At 42.3% G+C, this 18,885-nt stretch overlaps 2 protein-coding genes across 2 annotated transcripts; one reads left to right on the top strand and one right to left on the bottom strand.

The window, feature by feature from the left end:
- The first annotated feature begins 2,759 nt into the window (after nt 1–2,759).
- LOC127347154 (protein FAR1-RELATED SEQUENCE 5-like) lies at nt 2,760–4,535 on the top strand. The gene has a single exon (XM_051373376.1). It carries the CDS (start codon nt 2,760–2,762, stop codon nt 4,533–4,535), a length of 1,776 nt encoding a protein of 591 aa, XP_051229336.1.
- Nucleotides 4,536–11,440: 6,905 nt separating this feature from the next.
- On the bottom strand, nt 11,441–12,705 carry LOC127293818 (uncharacterized). Its single transcript, XM_051323486.2, has one exon. It carries the CDS (start codon nt 12,575–12,577, stop codon nt 11,768–11,770), a length of 810 nt encoding a protein of 269 aa, XP_051179446.1. The 5' UTR covers nt 12,578–12,705; the 3' UTR covers nt 11,441–11,767.
- Between the last annotated feature and the right edge of the window lie 6,180 nt (nt 12,706–18,885).

Below are 18,885 nucleotides of genomic sequence, written 5' to 3'. Positions count from 1 at the left end.
ATGGTAATCATTGTGGGTCTTTTCCCACTACTACACATGTGCTTTCTTTCCAAATTACGTAATTTGTATGTGGTCTAATCAATAACTCCCCATATATACATGGTTGAGTCAACCTGGTGTCCGTCTCATCCACGTGTCACGGACTGTTTAGTTAGAAATTTACACCATTTATGAATGTATATGTGACAACATGTACATATTTCCGTAACATAAGGGACCCTGCTACGCAGTGCTATAGCACTATTTAGTCTACCGGAGTGCCCCCCTATCCGAATCGTTTTCTTTCCCAAAATAGAAAGTGGGCCCGCCCGTGGTCCCTTCTGCTCTTCCAATTTGGACCGGCGGGCCAGGACAAAACGCTACGCTCCAAAAAAAAGGACAGCTGCCCGTTGGCTGGCTTGCAGCCACTGTTGCCCAGGCCCAATCCCAACTCTGCTTATACATCCCTGTCCACAAACCCTACCCTCGTTGTTCTTCCTCCTCCAGCCGCCAAGCAGCTTCCTTGCTGGATACTGAACTACAGGATACAGAATCCAGCCAGAAAAATACATCTGGAGTTGAGCAAACGTACCAGGAGAGGAAGCATACGATCTTGGAAAAAAATCATCCAGGTACACCATCTGCTGACCAGTAGAAATCTGCAAGTTTCCCTTCTCTGCTCAAGCTCCTGAAGATCTCCTCTTTTTACATCTACAAAATCCTATTACCAGTTCCTGATATTCTCATCTCTGATGTATTTCTAGTCAAGCTCTCAATCCCAGAACTTCTTTTGTACATCTAACTCAAGCTACTAGCACAAATCCTTCTGGTAATTACTTTTTCAGATGTATGCTCTCCCTAAGCTACTAGCACAAAACCAAACCAAACACAGATGTATGCATGTAAAAAAACCCTCAGGTCTGCATATGATACATGTTAAAAAGCATGAGAAAAACACAGATGTAAAAAACTCACATGTCTGCATATATGATACATGTTTTCTTTTTCTGGCTGGTAATTGTTATGCTGTCATGAACTGGTAGATCTAGAGTAGTAGCTTTGTACAAAAGCATGAGAAAACACAGATGTATGATTGTCTGTTATGGGGGCAACATATGGATTTGGAGCATGTAAAAAAACAGGATTTTGCAAACACAATAAGTAATTTGAACCTGTGCATGCATAAATGATAACATTTTGTTTCTGTAAAAATGCTGCCTTTGCAGTATTTAAAACAGGTTGCAAGAATACAGGCACCAAAAACATGGTGTTTCCCTACAGAAGTTGCAGTATTTAACTGAAATACTATTTTGCACAGGCATGTAGGAAGAATCATAAAACACAGATGATGTAAATTGCACAGGCTTGTAGAAAAGAATCATAACTGGAAAATAACCATGCACAGCTGATGTAAATTGCACATGCATGTAGAACTCCAACTTCATTGTCACGAGTAGGACATCGACGTGTCACTGATAGACTATTTTGCATGGATACATGTGCATTAATACCAGATCATGGTAGCTAAAAAAACTAGAGTAGATACGAAACATTGTTGTTTCTGATTGCATCCAAAATCCACCAAACTGCATTGTCTATAACCTAAAGACGAACCTAAAAGAAGGACTTTAAGCCTTGTTCTTTCCAGCTAGTAGTTGTTGGAGAATGACATCAGTTGGGTGGGCATCCAAAAACATCAGTTGATGTAAGCTGTGCAAAAAATAAAGGAAAGTTACTGTTAGTGGCCATGTTATTCTCAAAGTATACATAAGAAATTTCAAATCAAAAGATTTGAAAACAACATTAGTTTTGTAGATTACTGAAATTATTACTAGTACAAAAGCACTGAAAAAACAAACAAACTCATATGTATGTAAAATGTTTCTACATTTGTATTGTAGCATGTGGCTAGTTTTTACAAGTGCTAGTTTGGTTTGTTTAAGGAACCAGTAAGTTGAGTTACATCTTATTCTCTATTTTCAGACATGGCTGGAAGAAATGCTGCTGTTGGACTAGATCTTAATGAACCATGTATGGAAGATGATTCAATGCTTGATGATTTGGATGAACAACCATGCAGCAGCAGTAAACCAACAACCAGAGAAGAAGGACCGAAAAATTCAGAGCAAAGCAATACCGCAGCAAATGCAAATACAGAGCAATGCAAAACAAGAGCCAATTCAAATCCAGAACATAGCAAGCATGTCAATCCAGAGCAGAGCAACATAGGTGCTTCTGCTGAGACGGAAGCTACAACCGGTCAGACACTGTCAAGTGATGATTCAGCAGGTGATGATGATGAAGAAGTTCAGTCGACACCGTGAAGTCAAACTGAAATCCAAACACCTTTCCCAGGGATGAAATTTGATACATGGGAGGAGGCAAAGATGCACTACAACAAATACGCCCATAAGATTGGATTTTCCATCAAATGTAGTACATCGAAGAACTCGACTCTTGATGGCCAGAAGGACAAGCAGTTGTTTGTTTGTAACAAGAGTGGTAAAAATGAGGACATTAATCAGCTAGAAGCTCCTCCGGTTCGGCTGAGGAACCGTACCATCACTAAGAAAACAGATTGCAAGGCTAGGTTGAGAGTAAAGAGGAAATGGCAGAAGTGGCATGTGACATACTTCATATAAGAGCACAATCACAAATTGGTTCAGAAGTTCTCCCTGAAAAAGTACTTGAGGTCTCATAAAGGGATTCCAAAGGAAGAAAAGGATTTTGTTAGGATGTTGCACAAGGTAAACCTGTCAGCTGGTAGGATTATGAGGATAATGGGAGAAGTGTATGGCGGGCTAGCTAATGTACCGTATGACAGCAAAGATGTAAGCAACTTCATGGCTACCATAGATGAAGAACATAAGCACAAGGACATGTCAATTTTGCTTGCTCATTTTGCAAAAATGAAGAAGGAAGATCCAGACTTCTACTTCAATCTACATACAGACCATGCTGACAAGGTTGACCGCATCTTCTGGGTTGATGGTGCTGCAATAGCGGCTTACGAAAACTACAGTGACTGCCTCTCATTTGACAGTACCTACATGACAAATGAGTACAACATGCCGTTTGCTCCTTTCATAGGTATCAACCGGTACGGCCAAACTATACAGCTAGGCTGTGGTTTTCTGAAGAATGAAAATGTGGAAAGTTTTGTTTGGTTGTTTGAGGAATTTCTTGAAGCTATGGGTGGACTACAACCAGATAATTTAATAACCGACCAAGACGCTGCTATGAGAACTGCAATTCTTCAATGTTTTCCAGATTGCACACACAGAAACTGTAGGTGGCACATCATGCAAAATGCACAGGCTGTGTTGGGTAATTTCTTGTCTAAACATGAGGACCTAAGGCAGGAACTGAATGAAGTAATAGACTACAGCATGTCAATTGAAGAGTTTGAAATGAGGTGGGCAGAGATGATTATGAAACGCAATGTATCTGACAACACTCATCTGGGTGATCTATATCATCTTAGAGCCACATTTGTCCCAGCATATTTCAAGGAACGGTTCTTCCCTTTCCTACAAACTACTGCTAGGAGTGAGGGGTTCAATGCAGTGTTGAAAAGATATATTAGCCCACACAACAGCCTACACAATTTTTTCGAACAATACTTGAAGTTGCAAGAGAAAATTGATGTTGCAGAGGATTCAGCTGAATTTAAGGATGAAGACAAGATTTTCAGGCTGTGGGGTGATTATCCATTAGAACAACAAGCTTTGGATGCGTATACGCACCCCATCTACCTGCGTTTCCGAGCAGAACTACGGAAAGTTATGTCCTACAATGTCCAACATGTTGATGGCCAAAATTATGATGTTATGCCAATTAAACAATATGTTTACGGATATGGTAAGAACAGATATAGGGTTGAGGCTAACATGGAGACTGAAACTTACAACTGCGAGTGTTGCAAGTTTAGCAAAGATGGTTTGCTATGTTGCCATGTATTTAGAGTTATGATACAGTTGGGTGCTACTGAGTATATTCCAGAAAAGTACATACTACGAAGGTGGAGAATGCTTGAAGATACAATAGTTGAGGAGAAGATGGAATTGCCCAAAGTCCCATCAGAAAGGAAGCCAACTAACAAAGAGAGGCAGCTTATACGTTATGGTACTCTGTGTAATGAGTACACTAGAGTCGCTAAAATTGCATCAACTTCTGATAAAGCGAAGGCAGTAGCAGACAAATACATGCTAGCTTTGGAGAAAGATTTGTTAGCAATGAAAGCTGCAGAGTCTGCAAAGCGGAAAAATAAAAAGAAAGGTAATGCAACTCAAGATGAGGCACCAGATGTAGGGAATGTTGATCATTCTGGGCAAGGTAGCTCTACAAAATTTGATCATGTTGAAGATCCAGAGTATGTTTCAAAACAAGGTCGACCAACAGAAAAAAGGAAACAATCAGGGTTGCATTTGAAGGCTTCTAAACCTGTGAAGTGCACTCTCTGCGGGTCTAGTCAGCACACTGCAGCTACATGCAAAGACAAGATAACCACAGTACCGGAGCAAACAGAAATAGACTTCTTCCGTAACATGGTCTAGATGTATAAAATGTTTTATGTTTTGGTAGTTGGTGCATTAATCTATAATGCAAACAGTCATTGTGTTGAAACATTATGATTTGAATGTACTTGGATCTGCAATTTATTGTTGCCACATAATACAGTGCAATATAAAATTTATGCCAAACTGTTGTTCTTGTTGGTAAGTACATAAGGAAAACATCTTATTGTGTGGGTATGTAATGTACAATAGTCGTCAAAGGACGGAAGATATGATTTGCATATAGTCATTGAAAAAAATAAAAGTAACATCATCCACATTAACTTTTAACATTGTGGAAGTAAAATCGGCAAAGCTATCCATTGCCATACCAGGGGAAAGACTTTGGCTATCAACTGTTGAACAGTAGTTCTTCCTAGTTGATCAAGTTCTCCTGACGGTCCATCCATTTTTTCAGAAAGAGCTTCCTATATGCTGGCATGTCAGATGCTTTGATTGGTAGCATCCTTTTGCCATCCCATGATTCAATGAACTTTAGCATGAAGTAACCACAATCGTACCTAGCAAATAGAAACAAAAACAATTGCTGAGAAAACATTTATAAAAAGAGATGTAAAGAAAAGATGTGATGAAGAAAAATAGGGTTGACAAACAGAAAATTTACGTTGTATCTTGTTTTGTGGTTTGAATGAAGACAGTCTTATATGTGGAGATGTCAATCTTTGACTCACTGTAGTTGACCTGCCAAAAATGTTTGATGCTTCCTATGATATTGCGAGCATCTGCCATAAGACCCTTGTTCCCTTCATTCCTTAGAGAATCCATGACCTCAAACCTCCCTGACTTGAGGTTGAGCACAATTAGATAATAATGCCCAGTCATCACATCTTTAATTTCAGGTGTCAGATCTTGTAGGGCGGAGAACATTATCTGCATTCGCGCAAAAAATGTAGGAATGTAAGATGAGAATTAGGTAAACCTGCAAGGAGAAACATGTGACAACTAGATTGATGAAAAACAAAAAAATCCTTTTAGTGATAGATCGTGGACTTACAAAGTCCTTGTGGTCTAGGCGATGTGACGGTGTGCATTGAAATGCTTTCCTCACAGTTCTGTCCAAGTTACATGTGGCATTCCTGAGTTTTGTCTGCATTTCAAAAAATGCCATAAAAAAGAAAAAAGAAGTAAGTTGCTGACAAAATACTGTTAAGACATCTCCAAAAAGAAACATTCCAGTATAAAAAGATGAAGGACATGTTATTTTACTTACAGCAATGCAAAGTGGCATGACATATTTCTTCTGATTCACCATTTCAGAAGCAAGAACTCGCAAAGCAATCTCACATGTGGTATTGCTTATCAACCCCTCTGGTTTGACAGAGTTTGCCAAGTCACGCAACAGGATGTAGTAATCTCCGTAGTCAATTATCCTCTCTTCATTCAGAGGATGCTTGGTTCTGCCGCCATACGAACATACCTTGTTGTATAATTCAGCATCAGACTTCGGGACAGTAGGCTTGTTAACAAGATTTCCGTAAGGTGATTGCAGCGTAGGTCCAGGTTTGACAATTCTTCTGGGTTGTGGCACTGGTGTGCAGCTACTTGGGTTGTTTGGCGAGTCATGAACCTCGTGTACCACCTTGCATTTCACAGTTGCTGGTGTTGTGTTGGGCATTTCAATGGTTGCAAAAATCTTATCAAGTGAGTCTCCGCTGTCTTCGTTGCTGGAAATGATTATAGGTTCTTCCATTGTAGCATCTGGTTGCTGAACTTGGCCTTCAGTTTCAATTTGCTGAGAGCCCGGGTTGTCAAGACCAAGATCAAAAGAAGGGCAGTCATCCCGGAGCTCACGGATCTTCCTTTGCATCTCGGTTTCAGCAGCAGGTTCTGCGGCTGTAAAGTCAAGCTCCAACTTTCTATTCATGGTAGAGTCAATCAGTTCAGATGGTGTTACTTCAATTCTTTCATTAGGAGTTGCACGATGTAAAAAATCGTCATCCTTGTTCTGGCTTGCCTTAATTGCTGCAGCCGCAAGCCTTGTTAGCCTCCTTGGACTAGGGGTAGCATTTGTAGCCGTAGTTGCTTTCATTGGTGACATTGATCTTGTCACAGGTCTCCTTACCAATGGGCTACCTTGGTTCACTTTTCTTGAGATTTGCTGCTCTGAAATTGGAACTGAGGTTTGTGTTTTGCTATTATCTTTAACCTCCACTGAAAACGATACTGACTTCTTGTTGTTGCTTGGAATCTGAGCTGAAATGGTGACTCCATCATTAACTTCCACATTATGTGCAGGAGGGGTATCAGTGCTTGATTGGGAACCTAAACCATAGAGCTGCAGGTGGCTCAAAGCATGGAGCTTCCCTGGAGACATCAAGTTTGGGGCACAATCATGACTGACTTCTGCTTTGAAAGGAACTTCATGTTTTTGGTGGTTAACATCACTGACTTCTTGCAAGAAGGTATCATCGGAACCAACTTGTTGAGTTTCCTTCTCATCTTCTACATCTTGATCCTTGGAATTAGCATCTGGTTGATCATCTTGGACACAAGTTTTATTTGAAGCTACAACTCCATCAAAGGTTGAAGTAACCTTTGATTTTTTGTTGGTAGCTACCACTCCAACCAAGTAATCATCTGTAGTTTTCCTCTTGTTGGATTTTGGCAACTTGCAACCAGCATCCACATTTACTTCATCTGGATTTTTCCCTTTCAACTCCTCAGAATCATCATCTTCCTGGTCTCCCACTTCTTCAGTTGGCAGTTTAACATTAGGTACTTTCCTGCGCTTGCGCTTATTTTCCTTCTTCCTGCTGTTTCTTCCTTCTTCGTTTTGCACGGACGAATAGTTTTGCCCCTTGCTGCTTGGTAGAGATGTGATGAACTCAGCTACACCATCTTCGAAAGAAGTACACATTTTTGTCACAGCAGCTCTGTACTGACCCAACGTCTGTAAAAAAAAGACAAGTGAAAAAAGAGATGTAAGTTCTTCGGAACTGTTACAAAAATGTGTACACGATTATTTCTGTATCCACTACATGTAATTACTGAGACAGTCCTACATCCTAAATGATAAGTACTTCAAATTAATACATCTAACCTTATCATCAACATTCACTGGTAGATGGTGCTTGATGAACATGTCAACCACAGACGGTTGATAACAGAATATAGATGGCTTGTTCCTGAAACAAGGCTTGAGCTAGTGCAACAAAAAGAAAAAGAAAAAGACATTAGCTATGATTACAGAAGAATAAAATATAGCCAAGTGAATAGATGTGTAAACTAATTTTTGAGTTTTACGAGATAGTTCATTATACCGGTAAATTGCCGAAAGATCCATCCGCCTTTGTATCAAGATCAACAACAAGCTTGATCATCATGTTTGTCCAGACACATATACGAGGTCCTTCTTCTGATGCGTCTAATGCATCCGTTTCCAGTGAATCTACATACAGAACCTGCATAGCAGAAAAATAGACAAGTTAAATGCTATATAGTAAAGCCTCCTTGCATAATTTACAGATGGACATAACTGCAAAAAGCATGAGTGCATTCCAATAAAAAAAATACATGCTATAAAAACATAGTTGTTCAGAAAACCCACCATGAGGTATGGCATGCAAGCTTTGAACCAATTCTTACTTCCTTTTGCATTTGCTGTCTGGATGAGAGTATCAATGATGAAACCAGCCCAGTTCAAACTTGCAATAGCTTCCGTGTTGAGTACCGCAGGATAACACTTTGGACTGACTAGTATTCCAGTTGTTGGAGCAAACACAAAGGACATCAAATAGATAATGAACTTCCGCAGGTAATCATCGTCTGCTGGATATTCTTTACCTAATTGCTTCTCCAAATAAGTTATAGTTGGTTGCTTGCCATCATGAATACCCAACATCTGGAAAACTAAATTTGTTGCTTGAATGTTTCCCTGATACGGTACAGGATGACTACCCATTGGCACATCCATGATTCTGACAACTGAATCAAGAGTGATGGGTATTTTCCCCCTTTCACCAAAATCAAGCACACATTCATCTTGATCAAAACATTCCATTAAGAATCTGCATAGCTCTGGAATTAGCTTCGAGCACTTCATGCCTAAGACACTGCCAAAACCAGCTCGAATGATAAAAGACCGCTGATCATTAGTCATCGCCTTGCAAACCCTGACAACTTTCATAGGTGAAGACCGGTTGAATAAATTGGCCTGCAGTAACAAAAGAACAATTTAAAACATGTCTGTAATCATGTTTACCAAAACACACACACACAAAAATGTGTGAAATCAATAATACCTTCTCTTTCTTCTCAGCATACTCCTTCTTGGGTTTCTTCTCAGCACACTCCTCGGGTTTCTTCTCAGCATACATCTTCTTCTGTTTCTTCTCAGCATACTCCTTCTTGGGTTTCTTCTCATCATCATTATTTACATCTCCAGCAGAGGCACACCGTGCAGTGTCACCTTCATCTCCGTCCTCTTTTGGTGGTGCCACAGTTGCAAGTGGCACCACACCTTCCAGTGGAGGCACACTACGCAATGGTTTCTCATTTAAAACTTCTTCCTCTGTACGAACTGATTTGAACTGTAGCCTCTCTTTTAACTTCCTGAATTTTGAATAGCTGTTCTTCTTTCTGCTCTTCGGAGTCTTTGACTTCCTCTGCAAAACAAAGAAGAAAACAAAAAAGGTATTAGGGCTCAATAAGAAAATTACATTACACACGATGTTACAACTTTTAAATTTCAGATATCACACTCAGAAAAATGTTCTGTCCAAAGATGATGGTGGGATCATTTTGAAGAAAAATCAGATATGACATCAATGATACCCAGAAAAAGTACCTGCAAAAAAAGAATTAAACATGAGAAAAAGTAATATCGCTTCAAGCACACCCCCCAGGGCTAGACAACAACTGAAGCAGGGAATGCACATGATGTCTGGAGTAAAAATTCATTTAACTGACATGTAAAAATTCATTCAACTGAAATTAGATACATAGTGAGCAGTGTTACATGTGTAAGTACTGGAAATATGATACTGCACATGATGTATTTAATGATACTGCACATGTGTAAGTACTGGGAATATGATACTGCACATGAATAGCAGTGTTACATATTAGAAGTGTAAAAAATACTGCACATGATGTATTTAAGGAAGAACTAAAGTGGGAGGCACCATCAGGTTTGCATATGATAAATGTAAAAAACCCACAGGTCTGCTAATGATACATGTTAAAAACTCACAGGTTTGCATATGATAAATGTAAAAAAGCCACAGGTCTGCTTATGATATATGTGAGAAACTCACAGGTCTGCATATGACACATGTAAAAAACCCTCAGGTCTGCATATGATACATGTAAAAAACCCACAGGTCTTCATATGGTACATGTAAAAAACCCTCAGGTCTTCATATGGTACATGTAAAAAACTCACAGGTATACTGATCACACATGTAAAAAACCTACAGGTCTGTATTTGAGATGTAAAAACCCCACAGATTCAGCATATTTGAGATGTAGAAAAACCACATAAACTACAAAAATAGAACACACTATGTACAGGATGAGCAACAGGGAACAAACCATAATCAGAAAAAAATACATTGCATATGATGATTATGTGATCTAGCACATGTAACATTAAAGGGAAACTACATGCAGATTCATATCCTCAAAAACCAGCACGGAAAAATGCTATGAGCAGAACACACATCCTCGAATGAGGGATGAACTACCACGATTCGCAGCGCCTGAACACCAAAACGACTACTCCTAGGCTACTCCAGATAATCGCCGGTATAGGACGAGCCAAATCGTGCGGAATAGGCACCGAGAACAACGGCGACCCACCTCCAATCCCCATCAATTCGCCGCGATTCGCCGCGCATGACCTTCCCGACGAACTTCAACGACTACTCCAGACAGTCGCCGGACTAGGACGAGGCGAATCGCGTGAAATCGGCACGCTACTCACCGACGGCAAACCAACTCCAGCAACGAGAAAACACCACGATTCGACGCGCCTCACCCTACCGACGATATTCAACAACAACTACACACCGTCGCCGGACTAAGACGAGCGGATTTCGAGCGAGATCGACACAGAAATCAACTCCGCCTCACCAAAAACACGGCGACACGCCTCCGGGAAACAACGAACGCCGCACAGTTCGAGAATAATACGAACACACACCACAGCGAAGTTTCGGTAGTACCTCTCGTCGCCGGCGGCAGCATTCGGCGAGGCTCTAATCGACGGGCGCGATGAAGGAAACGGAATCGCCGGAGGAATCGCGGCGGACAAGCACGAGTTCAGTGCGGGGTGGGGGATTGAGATGAATACGCCCGGTGAAGACAGGGCGGAGACGAAATCAATGCGGGCACGTTTTGGACACTAGTGGAATAGAGGGAACACCGCCCGTTTTCGATCCGACGACTCCGAAGAGAGAGCACTCCGGAAGACAATACGGTGCCCCGGCACGTAACAGAAATTGGGTAACATAAGTCCATTAATCTCGGCCATTATAATTAGGTCCCACCAAAATCAAGCGTATTAGATAATTTTAGTGATGTGGATTAACCTTGTTTCTCTATTTAAGACCTGTATTTTGCTTTTAGTATATAAAATAGATAGATGATCCAGGTAAAAATTCTAGAATTCTGAAAGGGAAAATAAATTTCCGAAGGGTCAAGAGGTTCAACCCGTTCTTTCGAGAACGCCTGCTCACAAATTGCTGTACTTAGGGCATGCATGGTCATGTTTCAGTTCCATGGGAATGTGGCTAAGCAAGTGAGCTCCAATCCTGAATTCCGACATATTTAACAAAGGTGTAAGTGATCTCAATTCGTATTTTCATTGCTTTTGATGCAACTCTTTAGGTTTATTCACAGAAATCAGGAACGTAGACAAGACACAACACGAGCCATGCGCTTGATAACACGAAGGAAATCAACTCAATTTATAGATGATGTAAATTATACCATGATATCATGAACATGCATGTAACCTAAACCGCGCAGCAGCACGTACTAGAGCCTCTAGACTGCGATGACCTTAACAGAAGACTATTCTAATCTTGTTATCTTGGAACCAAAACCGCAGACCAGCCTTCTCTTGTACTGCGCACATAGACAAGACACCGCAGGAGCCATGCAGTTGCCCAGATTAACACAGGATCACACATAATGCAGACACATGAGACACGCCACTGGCACAACGTACGAACGTATACAACTACTGACTCCACATACTCTCACAGATGTCACATTATCTGGGCCCCGCCGTGAAACATCATGCCGCCGACCTGTGCCGCCGTCGGCGCGGAAGAGAACTCCGGCGCCCACATGGACATGGCACCCGCCCCGCCGCCGGACATCTTCCACGCGTCCATGCTGCCGTTCTCCAGGAGCCCGGCTGGCCAGAGCAGCGATGCCGACGACGTCCCAGCTGCCGCATGGCCGCCGCCCCTGAGGCCGAGGGAATGCAGTCCGAACTCCACCTGGCCCAGCCCTGGCAGGCCTAGACCGAGGTCGAACCCGACGCGGCCCTCGAGGAGCGGCGCCCCGCCGAGCGCGAAGAGCGAGCCGAGAAGGCCACCTTGCTGCTGCTGAGACTGGTGAGAGTGGGGCTGCTGCGGCTGCGGCGCCGGCATCGGCGGCGGAGGAGGCGCGCCGAAGTGGACGGCCGGGCGGCGGAACGCCTGCTGCGGCGCCGGGCGCAGGCGCTTCCGGGTGGAGCCTCCGATGGGGACGTTGCGGAGGGAGCCCCCGAGCGTCCAGTAGCGGCGGCAGGCGCGGCAGAAGTGGCGCGGCTGCGACGTGTTGTAGTTGTTGTAGTAGCAGAACTTAGTGTCGTGGGACGCGCACCGCGGGCACTGCTCGCGCGCTCCCGACGGCGTGTTCGGGCTCGGCACCGCCGGCGGTATCATCTGCTGCTGCTGCTGGTGCTGGTGCTGTTGGAGGCACGCCATGTCCGTCGCCGCCATGGTCGCCGCGGCGTCGTGCTTGCAGCTGGGAGGATGGGCGAGCATGGCGTGTTGCATGGGTGGCAGCTGGTGCAGGGGAGCTTCCATGGCGATCTGGCCTAGCCTGCAAGTATGTATGGATGCTCCTATGGCAATGGTAATTGAGCTAACTTGGATACCAGTGAGTTTTGCTGTGTTTGGGATTGAAGTGCGAGCGTGTATATATACACCGCGCGCGCGAAGCAGACTGAGCGACCGAGCTTATTAGAAAGAGATGGTGCTCTGTGTGGGCTGTGGGCTGTGTTGGATAGGCATTGTAGGTGATGGTACGATAGGTGACAGAAGGCTGAGGATATGAGTACGTAGGGGTGCAGCGCCTGACCATGTAGAGTTGCTTTCGATCTTTGCAGGACACAAGGAATCCCTGCTTGCTACTACCTGAATGCTGACGTGTGTGTCTCACACCAGACAGATTTAAACCCCACATTCCTTGCTTGAATATTTTATCTGTGATACATTTTCTTTACCAAATCACTGTTACGAGCTTACTGCTAGTACCTAGGTAAGAGCATCCCCACTCGTTGACGCTCCCCACGCCCAAATCAGGTGAAATTTTCGTCCGGATTGGACGAAAATTTGGCCTGGGGGGCAGTATATTTCCAGTCGTGTGCTCCCCAAGCGGCGTTTCTCGGGGGAAAAGAGGATGGCCCGGGGAGTCCGGACGAAAGAGGAGACACGTGGGCGTGGGCGATTGGTTTTGCTCCATCCGGAGTTCCCGAGCGCTCCCCGGGGGGCCGGGGATGGCGTGGGATCGCCGGATGAATTTAGGCTCAAATCCGGATGAAAACGAGAACCTGGGGGCGCGACTGGGCCGTTTTCCGCCATCCGGATGTAAAAAACGGCTCGTGGGGGCTTCTCGGGGAGACGAGTGGAGATGCTCTAAGGGCATGTAGAATACTCTCTTCATCTTTAAACAAGTGTTCTTCTAGATTTGACCAAACGTATAGAAAAGATTAGCAACATACCACCTCCTTCTGTAAAAGGATGTCACAAGTTTATCTAAATTTAGATGTATCTAGATTTTTTTTAGTATGCGATACATTCAAATTTAGATAAATCTTCGACATTTTTTATGTACGAAGAGAGTATACGACATTCTATCGGCACATTTTTAAAACTACATTCTAAATAGGATGAAGTGGCACTAATTTGGTGTAATAAATGTGGCTACATCTTCAGTAAGTTGATCAATTTTGAAATTCTTTGACGGAAGACAAAAGGTAAAAGTACAATATTTATTCTATTCATCTAAAGATATTGAGTTGATAAATTATACAAAAACATGTGACTAAGATAAAACATCCTGTACAATACGGCGAAAATGTTTTATCGTATCTTACTCATACTAAGAGCGTCTCTTAGCTAAGAGATGATATTTTCTTATTTGTCTCTCGTCTAACTTAACAGTTATGCTAGGTAGCATTGCTAAGATAAGATCCTTGTACATGAACTAAGTGTATGTATAACGGAGGTCATCAAATGGACAGATTGTGTGGTGACCCAGCATACCACTGCATGGTATAGTATGCAAGTTGTTGACATAACACCAATGAAACACCGTTTCACTAGTATTACATCCCTTGGAGTGGTACAACAGAAACATATGCGGGTCTAAGGCATGTCTATAGAGTTACAAACAGACTCGTTACAGAAGATCAGCACAGCCTCCTACATTACAATGAGGTAAAACTGCAAATAAACTCCAGAAGAATGACTCGTAGTCTAATCTTATCACTAACTCTATCTATGGAGAATTTTTCTATCTATAGAGGCTATGACTGGATTCTAACTAAATAGGAGCTAGGTTTAGGGAGCTAGCTCCTTTCTACTGCTAATCTAGGTTTTCTCCATGGTGGATGTGGTGTTTGACTCTTCTGATAGGGTCCTGGAACTTCATGGAGTTCATTTCCAGTCGTGTTCGCAGTTCCAAAACCCGGAACAGGGAGTGACAAGTCACGATTTGATACACTCTACAGAGGTGTGTTGCTTTACCCATAAGAGATCTTAACCTTCGTGCTAACCGGGCGATCTTTCCCCTCAACACTTCCGTGGTGTCAGGCCCGGTATAAGGTCCTAGCCAATCATTGCGTTTCTCTGTGACCACACACACCCACCCTATGTTGCAGTTTCGACCTTGGGTCCTCGCCGGTCAGCATATCCATTGGATATCATCCGACCTCGACTAATATCCCCGCCGGTCAACGTACCCCATTCTTGGGTACCATCCGACCACGATACCTTCGCCGGCCTTCTGCAACCCATCATAGACCACATTACTATGGGGAATTAGAATGGGATCCCCACCCTGAAGTTGCTCTCGCAAGACACAACTGCTGCGGTAAGCGCATCTGTTGATGTACGAGAGGAAGAAACACAACTGACTACTCCGTCTCACTCCAAATCTTATGGTTAACACGGGTCTTACGGCACAAGAATCATTGGACGACATTTGTTGTTAATCCTAGATGGATATAAATCCATTGTAATGGAACCTCCACCATACTCATACCATGGTTCCATTGCCCACCACATAGTCATATTCATAGTTATGAAAATAGTATTTTTGCTTTTCATGCAAGAGTGATAAGTATAGTACTTTGCAAGTAATTTGATAAAAATACTCAAAGTGACATGAGCAAGCGATGAACTTGCCTTTCTTGACTGCAAGATTATGCAGGCAAGGTCTTCGATACGCAATAACTCCAAATTCTGAAATAGCATCATCGTCCGATAAGGACAATGTTTAAAAGATTGGTAAATATGCTATAATGCATAAGTATGAGATGTAGTCGCTCTAAGCGTGACCTAACCCCGATGATTTAGGATTAGTGAGTTGGTATGGTTGGTTTAGGGTGTGTTGCACTTTTAGAGTGATTTCACAAACAAGGTCCTTATTAAGGTTTTGATTAACTTGGTAGTATAAACAAGTAATGCAATATATCATAACAATAACATTACTAGCACACAACAATAGTATTTGGTATAATCATAACATGTAATGAACAGTTGTTGGTTTTAGTACTATATGGCATGGTTAATGATTACTTATCATATACTTCAAAAGAATAACTTTTGAAGAACATGTTCTTTAATAAAGAACAAGTATGACATTAGGTTGGTGGGGTTCTATGGTTATTCTATGGTTCCAATTAGTTTCTGGAGTAAGGATTAGATGGATCACAACAAGGTTGGATTCATCAGCATCTAGAGCTTATATGGTTTTAGTAAATGATACGTCCCAAACGTATCTATAATTTCTTATGTTCCATGCTACTTTTATGATGATACTCACATGTTTTATACACATTATATGTCATATTTATGCATTTTCCGGCACTAACCAATTGACGAGATGCCGAAGAGCCAGTTGCTATTTTCTGCTGTTTTTGGTTTCAGAAATCCTAGTAAGGAAATATTCTCGGAATTGGACGAAATCAACGCCCAGGGGCCTATTTTTCCACGAAGCTTCCAGAAGACCGGAGGACTTACGAAGTGGGGCCACGAGGCGGCGCCACAGTAGGGCGGCGCGGCCCAGGTGCTGGCCGCGCGGCCCTAGCGTGTGGGCCCCTCGTGACCCTCCCGACTCTGCCCTTCCGCCTACTTAAGGTCTTCGTCGCGAAACCCCCAGTACCGAGAGCCACGATACGGAAAACCTTCCAGAGACGCCGCCGCCGCCAATCCCATCTCGGGGGATTCAGGAGATCGCCTCCGGCACCCTGCCGGAGAGGGGAATCATCTCCCGGAGGTCTCTTCATCGCCATGATCGCCTCCGGATCGATGTGTGAGTAGTTCACCCATGGACTATGGGTCCATAGCAGTAGCTAGATGGTTGTCTTCTCCTCGTTGTGCTATCATGTTAGATCTTGTGAGCTGCCTATCATGATCAAGATCATCTATTTGTAATCCTTCATGTTGTGTTTGTTGGGATCCGATGAATATTGAATACTATGTCAAGTTGATTATCAATCTATCATATATGTTATTTATATTCTTGCATGCTCTCCGTTGCTAGTAGAGGCTCTGGCCAAGTTGATACTTGTGACTCCAAGAGGGAGTATTTATGCTCGACAGTGGGTTCATGCCTCCATTAAATCTGGGACAGTGATAGAAAGTTCTAAGGTTGTGGATGTGCTGTTGCCACTAGGGATAAAACATCGATGCTTTGTCTAAGGATATTTGTGTTGATTACATTACGCACCATACTTAATGCAATTGTCTGTTGTTTACAACTTAATACCGGAGGGGGTTCGGATGATAACCTGAAGGTGGACTTTTTAGGCATAGATGCATGCTGGATAGCGGTCTATGTACTTTATCGTAATGCCCTGATTAAATCTCATAGTACTCATCATGATATATGTATGTGCATTGTTATGCCTTCTTTATTTGTCAATTGCCCAACTGTAATTTGTTCACCCAACATCTGCTATCTTATGGGAGAGACACCGCTAGTGATCTGTGGACCCCGGTCCTATTGTTTACATCTGAAATACAATCTGCTGCAATTGTTCTTTACTGTTCTTCGCAAACAACCATCATCATCCACACTATACATCTAATCCTTTGTTTACAGCAAGCCGGTGAGATTGACAACCTCCCTGTTACGTTGGGGCAAAGTTCTGTGATTGTGTTGTGCAGGTTCCATGTTGGCGCCGGAATCCCTGGTGTTGCGCCGCACTACACTCCTCCGCCATCAACCTTCAACGTGCTCCTTGGCTCCTCCTGGTTCGATAAACCTTGGTTTCTTTCTGAGGGAAAACTTGCTACTATACGCATCACACCTTCCTCTTGGGGTTCCCAACGGACATGTTGACTGCACGCATCAAGCTCTTTTTCTGGCGCCGTTGCCGGGGAACTGAAGAAAAGCTACACCACAAAGATTTCTAACTCCCACGTCAACTACACGCCAGCATCTTTTTCTGGCGCCGTTGCCGGGGAGATCAAGACACGCTGCAAGGGGAGTCTCCCACATCCAATCTCTTTACTTTGTTTTTGTCTTGCTTTATTTTATTTACTGCTTTGTTTGCTGCATTATATCAAAACACAAAAAAATTAGTTGCTAGTTTTACTTTATTTACTGTCTTTTTCTCTATATCAAAAACACAAAAAATTAGTTACTTGCATTTACTTTATTTACCTTTAGTTTATTTCATCATGTTTCCTCCTAAGTTCACTCTGAAAGACATACCGGTAGGACGAGAGTCTATAATTGGGAGAGATAATATAGAAGATTTTTTCACTCATGTTAGTACCGCTGAAGATTTTGAAGATAGACACTTGGTAGAACTTGCTCCTACTTATGAAATTGTTGTTGCTTCTTTAGTACACATGTTGGAAACTAAATTTGTTAATCTCAATCCTATAATCCAACACATGTTTCTCACACTCTGTGATATGGAGGAAGGGGAAAAGAAAGATTTTGTTTTAGAAACCCTTCTTAAAGAATTTGGTGGGGTAGCAAGAGAGGCTAGAAAGGTCTTTATTAAATATAAGATGCTTGGCTCTTATACCAATTTTGTTAGTATCCTTGAAAAGATGGACATGGAGAGAGTAAGGTACACTAATAATATTAATGATGGTGGGGAGATTAAGACAACAATACCTTGTAAGCTCCTATGAATGACGCTCTAGAAAATAACTATGGTTGGCTTGTACCTGAAAATTTGTTTGACGAGGATAGCAAACCTAAGAATAATGAAAAAGGAGCCTCTGAAACTCACATAGATAAGATAAAATGCATAGTTAAGAAAACTCCCAACACCTATGTTGATGCTTCATCTCTTGATAATACTTGATACACACTTTCTGCGCCTAGCTGAAAGGCGTTAAAGAAAAGCGCTTATGGGAGACAACCCATTATTTTACTTCTGCACTTTATTTTATATTTGAGTCTTGGAAGTTGTTTACTACTGTAGCAACCTCTCCTTATCTTTATTTTATTGCATTGTTGTGCCAAGTAAAGTCTTTGATAGTAAAGCCAATACTAGATTTGGATTGCTGCGCAGGAACAGATTTCTTGCTGTCACGAATTTGAACAGTAGTCCCTGTAGAAAAATCAAAACAATCTGCCAATTTACATGCGTGATCCTCAGATATGTACGCAACTTTCATTCAATTTGGGCATTTTCATCTGAGCAAGTCTGGTGCCACTTTAAAATTCGTCTTTATGAATTGTTCTGTTTTGACAGATTCTGCCTTTTATTTCGCATTGCCTCTTTTGCTATGTTTGATGGATTTCTTTGTTCCATTAACTTTTAGTAGCTTTGTGCAATGTCCAGAAGTGTTAAGAATGATTATGTCACCTCTGAATATATGAATTATGCACTGACCCTATAATGAGTTTGTTTCGAGTTTGG

This window comes from Lolium perenne, chromosome 4 (genome assembly GCF_019359855.2).
Source record: "Lolium perenne isolate Kyuss_39 chromosome 4, Kyuss_2.0, whole genome shotgun sequence".
Lineage (NCBI taxonomy): Eukaryota > Viridiplantae > Streptophyta > Magnoliopsida > Poales > Poaceae > Lolium > Lolium perenne.
This window is presented reverse-complemented; position numbering and strand designations above follow the sequence as displayed.